Genomic DNA, 6,004 nt, shown 5'->3' with positions numbered 1-6,004 from the left:
CTCACAGCCGTGCTGCGGGCCTCTGCGTGTGTCTTTCCACGAGGATTCCTCAGGCCTTGCGCCCTTTGCCAGGGTGTTCTCTAAGCGCCTCCACTGTCTCCAGAGCCTGTGGAGCCAGCTGTGGCCCCACTGCCACGAAGCAGCTTTCTGCGTGGCATGTCTGTGGAGACACTGGGGTGGCCGAGAGGGCGTCTCACGACTGGCGGCACTGTCGCCCTGGGCTGATAAGGGACATAGGTTTTCCGCCAAACTGCCTCCGGCCAGATTAGCCAGCTGGGGCCAGGTGGAAGTTAGCTGAGCCCCCCCGGACCCGCAGCGCCCCTGGCTGCTCCTTAAAGCCCGTCTGACCCGGGGGAGTCCGCAGGGGCGGCCGAAGGGCTTGTGGATGCGCCTGCGATTTTGAAAAATTAAGGCAGCTTGGTCTCAGCGTGGCTTGAAAGGGCCGCCGCTGGCCGCCGCCACTGGCCTGCCCGTGGCCCAAGGCTTCAAGGCCAAGCCAGCCCTGCCGTGCGCCGCCTGCCCGGCCCTGGGCTTCTCCGGCCGGGGGGACCTGTCCCCTCGCCTGCGGCTGATCAGCACCTCTACGGGGGCAGCGGGTGCGTCCCGGCTTGGAGGCTGAGGCTGATGAGATCGAAGGCAGGGAGGCAAGGTCGTGGGGGTCAAAACCAACCACGGCCCCAAAAGTGAATGCAGTGAGCTCATGAGGAAAGGAAGGGTCCCCGGTCCTGGCCTCCTGCGCCCCCTTGCCTCATGGGCCGGCGTGGGGATGGGACGGTGAGGACGCGGCCGTGCCTGGGCGCTCGGCCGTACGTGCAGCCTGGGCGGCTCCCCCGGCCTTGGGGACCCCGGTCCTTGGCTGTTTTGGGGAGCAGGTGATTCGCCTCCTAGCCGGCTCTGCGGGTTGCTAACCCTTTTCTCCTAGCCGACCATGTGGGCGTCCAGGGAGTGGCCGCGGTGAGGGGCCGCCCCGTGGAGACCCGAGGCCCAGTCCCCCTGTTTCGTAACATGTTTGCCCACTGGACCCCCTGGGTTTTTGCAGAGTAACATGGGAAAGTGGCAAGTGGTAAATAATCCAATAAAGTTCTGTCTTTAAACCAAATCTTTTCCCCAGGAGAGAGAGCGGAGGTCGCCTGCGTTTAACCTCCAGATCAGCACCTTCCCCGAGAACACCAGCAGCGCTCTCCAGGTCTTCTGTCACCAGGAAGGAGTTAAGGTAGCGTGCGCGGGGCCTCGCCACAGCCACGGCCAGCCAGAGGGGGCGTGGAGTTGTGCAGGGCAGCGAGCCAGGGCTCCCTAGCCCTCGCCAGCCTCAGGGGTCCTTGCCACCAAACGGGCTGCCGGTTTGGGCCGTCTTAAAAGAGCAGAGAGCCGGGAAGCTGGGCCTCCCAGCTGGGCCTCCCGGGAGCCTCGGCATCCCCGCTGGGCTCCGGCTGTGCCCGCCCGAGCGGGCGCCTGGAGAGGGCGCCGCAGACCTGTGCGGACAGCTGTGCGTGCCACGTGCTGGGTGCCGGCAGGCCTGCGGGCCGTGGGCCTCCTGACCCACGCGCGGCCTGGGCCTTTCTAGAAGGCAGCCTTCGTGCTGGTGCGAAAGGGCGGCTCGTGGCCTCCGGCCGTCCCCCGGAGCCGAGAGGAAGGTGCCCGCTGGAAGTCCCAGGACAGGGCCCGGCGGGCGTCTGAGCGAGGTCTGGATGCTTTTGTGACTGACCCAACAGTGAACGCTGGCATCTCTTCCAGGATGTGAATATTTCTGAACTCATGAAGAGGTTAGATATCCTTGGCGATAACGGGGTAACTATGAGGAGCCGGCGTCTGGCTCCGTGTTCTCGTTCTGGTCCGGGCGTGCTGTGTGGCTTTGTCTGTCTTTTCGTTCATTCCCAGTCCAAGAGAGCGACTGAGTCCAATGTAAGGCTTTTGTATGGCCGTGGCCCTGGGGGAGGGCTCGGGGTCCCCTGCATTAGAAGTGGGGTTCTGAAGCTAAGGCGGTGCTGCGAACCTGTGAGTGAGGGGGGCGGAAAGCACCCCAGAGACAGTGCAGTGAGTCCCCAGGGGGACGCCTGGAGCCAGAGAGCGACGCCAGCCTCCCTGGAGGCTGGCCCAACAGGCCCCTCTCCCCGGGGTTGGCTGCTGGCCCCGCCCCGTCCCCGCCCTGGCCAGAGCCCACCTCCGTCCACCTGTGGATGCCGCGCCTGAGGGGGTGACCCCCGTGCCAGCTGTCTCACGCTGACTGTCTGCCCACGGGTGTGGGGTCCAGTGTCAAACGCCCATTTTTGTGTTTTAGAATTTGAGAAATGAAGAGCAGGTTGCAATAATCCAAGCTGGAACTGTGCTTGCCCTGTGCGAAAAGGTAGAGCCCAGCGGTGTCGTCCTGCCCCCGTCCACGCCCCGGCACCATACAAGACACTACATTGGCGTCCGGCTGGGGAGCATGGCCAAAGGCTGCATGTGCACGTGCCTGCGCGCCCGGCGCTGCCGGGTGGGGGCGGGGTCCGGGCGGCTGCTCTCGCTGCTTTCCGCGCCCTTTCGCTTTTCGACGCGGAGGCCACCGGGCCGGACTCGGGCTCTTACGGTGCCCTGAAGCCCCGCCGGCCGCCCCTCGGCCTGGGCGTTCCCAGCGCCCGTCGTGCGGCGCCTCCTGACGTCCCTCCCGGGCACGCTGGGCCCCCGCCGCCACGCCGGGCAGCTGGCAGCGCCATCTGCCTGTGCGTCCAGCTGGATGTTACAGCTCCCCAGAGGCCCCTGGACGGGCCCTCCTGGCTGATGGCCGGCCGCCGCCTGCCGTGTGTGTCTCACTCTGTGCCTGGAATCACATTTCTCTCGACAACTCGCCACGGCCCGGGCCCGTCCTCCATTCGTTCCCACCTTCGCGCACTCGCGGTCTGTGTCGCCGCGGTTTCCGCGCGGACTTCGCCGGCTTCGCGCCCCCGCACCGTCGGACTGCGCTCCCGGGGCGCCAGCCTTTAAGTCGGGGTACCCCAGACGTGCGCAGTGAGCTGGCGGGTCTGCGCAGCTTTTCCTTTCTGCGCTCCTCGGTGAATTGGCGAGCGCGAGGCTACCTCGTTCTTTGCCTTCACCCGGAGCCTCGAGAATCTTGAGGGCGCCTCAAACACTTGTTTGCTTCCGGGGGCTCCTGTCTTCCCATCCCGGTCATGTCCGAGGCTCTCGTATTGGTAACGACGCCTTGCTGAGGTCACACAGGCGGGAAGCTGCTTTCCGGTCACTTCACCTGGCTGGGTCTGCGCCCCAGGTGCAGGGGGACCCGGTCCCTCGCGCCCCGGACTGGCAGGTGCCACGCCGGTAACTGTGCAGGCACCGGGTGTGACGGCGGGGACCCCTTCCCGGGGAGCCCTTCCTGGGGAGCCCGAGGGCCTGGGTGGCCGGTCTAGCACAGTGCGCAGGGTGTCAGGCGGCATGCAGAGGGTAAACCGAGTCACGGTGTGTGAGGCCGCCAGACCCCGGTGACCACAGGGACCCTGGTGCCCGCAGGGACCCAGCCCGCTTGACTCTTGGCCCCTGCCCCCACTGCAGGGCTCCTGCAGGTCAGCTCAAAATCCCCCTGCGCCCAGGACTGGGGCCACGCGCCTGAGGGGCCGGTGTCAGGACGCCGGACACGCGCCTTTCGGGGACCCCGGCGCCCAGCACCGGCCTCAGCTGTCAGCCCTGCGCTTGCAGAAGGGGAGCACCGTGTCCTGGGCCCTGTTCACGGGGGCTGGGACAGGGGCGTGGGGCGCTTCCTCTCTCGGACCCCACAGTACCCTGGAAGTCCACGGCCTCGCCGAGAGCAGCCCTCACCTGGCGCCGGGCCCCCAGGCCCGCCGGGACGTACCCCGGCTCCCCAAGAAGAGCTGGCTGCCGGGCGCACAGCCCACCCACCTGGCCCCACGCCCTGCGCACACCTGAGACACGCACGCCCTGGCGCCCTCGCCCACCAGCTCCTCCAGCCCCGCCCCCCGGCTGTGCCAGCGGGCCTGGCTCCCCGCCCAGGACACTCATGGGGTCTCCGTACCAGCGTGTTCTCATCCTCTCAGGCAGCATGAGCCGTGCATACAGCTCAGGTGTTGGGGGGCTCCTGCGTGTCCCCGCCGCGGAGTAGGTTGGCATGAAGAGCAAGACAGGACAGGCGGTGACCAACCGGTTTGCCCAGTACCGGGTTTTATGCTCAAACAAGGTGGTCACCCTGGAGGTGGCATGACCAGCACCTCAAGAGAGTTGGCCAGCCCCCAGATGCACCTCCTCTTTAAAATTGTCACTCAGTGCTAGCATCTGACCAAGCCGAGGTCCAGGGAGACCCTGCTCAGAGGCTCAGGGCTGGCTCGGCTGTGAGCGCAGGGGCGTCTGATCTGGAACATTCCACGTATCCTGGGTGCTCTGCCCAGGCCCTGGCCTCCTCTCGTCCCGCCTGGGCTGCTCGGCTGTATGCCGCCCCCTCCCTGCCCCCCCAGCACCCCTCTGGTCAGCCACCTCCCAGGTCAGGGCCACCCACACCCACGGCACGTGCATTAGGGTGCTGGACACCAGCTGTGGGGGCTCATGGTGGCCTTGGACCCCTCCCTGTCAGGTCTGAGCCAGTTGAGACCCTGTTAGGACGGCGGCCCTGCGTCTGGCAGTGGTCAGGGAGGGCAGCCTCAGTCTGAGTGCCGCACGAGCTTCGCAGCTGGCTGGGGCCAGGCCTCAGGCCTTCTGGGAAGGAGAGCTGGTTTCGAGGAGACCCGGCCCCCATTGGCCCCCCTAACTCTGGGTCCCTGGGCAGACAACTGCAGTTTAGGGGCACGTGGCCTCGCCCCCACAGAAATGCCCCTCCCGGCCCCTGGGGCCTAACCCCCATCCCAAGGGGCCCGCACCTCCCTCCTGGCCAGCCCCTCCCCCGGGGAGGCCCAGGAAATGCCTGCTGACGTGTAGGTGTGAAGCGGGCAGCCCCCACTGGGCACTGGCCAGCGTTTCAGTGCCCTCCCGAAGGCTGGAGGGGCTCTTCCAGGTTTGTCTTCATACGCAGAACAAAGCTCGCTCTTTTTAACAGCAGGTCTCCCCTCCCCACCCCCACTCCTGCCCCAATCAGTCTGGGAGCAGCTTGCCCCGTGACCCGAATCTGGGTGTCCCCACTCTGTTGTACTCTTCTGACTGCCGTGTTAGGCTGCCCAGGACGAGGTCCCCAGCCCCTGTGAAACACGCTCGCCTGTGGCCAGACCCTCCTGGCGCCCCCACGACGCCTCGTCAGGGCCTGGACCCGGGCCGCTCGTGGGCGAGCCGACGGGGCCTGGGGTGGGGCGGCCTCGGGGCCGTGGCTTCACCAGGCCGTGTTCTCCCTGGACCAGGGCACCCCGCCAGGCTGCGCCCCACGTCCTCCTGTGTGGGACACACGCTCCCCAGCCTCCTGCTTGAGGCCCCGTGCGGGTAAGGGTATTTAACGTGGTCCCCGCCCAGGAGCTAGTGGGGAGCAAGACAGACAGCAGCCGTCTTCAGGTGAGTGCCGGGGCAGGTATCCACCGGTGACGCGGGCGTCTAGAGCCAGCGCCCGGCACAGGGAGCAGGGTGAGCTTCCTGGAGGAGGCGGCGGCTTACCTGGGCTGGGGCCAGGTGTGAGCCCCGAGGGGCGGGGGCGAGGCTGGGCTTGGGAAGACGGGTGTTTCCAGCAGACAGCATGTGCAAAGGCCCTGTGTTGCAGGGCGGCGCCCCGTCGTCCAGAGATGGGCTGTGGGGTGCCTGGGAGCAAGGGTGTGGCCGGGAGAGCGTGTCTGCAGGGGCCTCGGGAGCTGGAGGCCACTGGGCACCTGCAGGCAGGAGCCAGCACCGGGGGGCTGACAGGAAAGGGGGCTGCTCCCACACTTCCAGTTCAGGCGAGATGGGCGGGAATGGGGGCCCCTTCCTCGGCCCTTAGGTGAGCTGCGCCCCGGGTCCGAGGCAGGAAACCCGGGTGGCAGGGGAGAGAGAGAGACGAGGTGGACAGGTGGGGCGGGGGGACTTGGGGCGAGAAGGGCGGCCAAGGGGAGACCGGTGAGGCTGACGAGCC

At 67.3% G+C, this 6,004-nt stretch overlaps 1 protein-coding gene across 1 annotated transcript in view; it reads left to right on the top strand.

Annotated features, from left to right (window-relative positions):
• The window catches only part of JAKMIP1 (janus kinase and microtubule interacting protein 1), a 59,362-nt gene that overhangs the window by 50,960 nt on the left and 2,398 nt on the right, over positions 1-6,004 (top strand). Inside the window, exons 11-13 of the mRNA XM_012724049.1 lie at positions 1,112-1,213; positions 1,735-1,788; positions 2,279-2,566. Coding sequence (XP_012579503.1) covers positions 1,112-1,213; positions 1,735-1,788; positions 2,279-2,566 — 444 coding nt within the window. The remainder of the gene's footprint in view (positions 1-1,111; positions 1,214-1,734; positions 1,789-2,278; positions 2,567-6,004) is intronic.

The sequence above is a fragment of the Condylura cristata genome, unplaced genomic scaffold (assembly GCF_000260355.1).
Source record: "Condylura cristata isolate star-nosed mole 26May11 unplaced genomic scaffold, ConCri1.0 scaffold00012, whole genome shotgun sequence".
NCBI classification, from domain to species: domain Eukaryota; kingdom Metazoa; phylum Chordata; class Mammalia; order Eulipotyphla; family Talpidae; genus Condylura; species Condylura cristata.
Note: the sequence above shows the minus strand (reverse complement) of the source record. Positions and strands in the feature narration are given on the sequence as shown.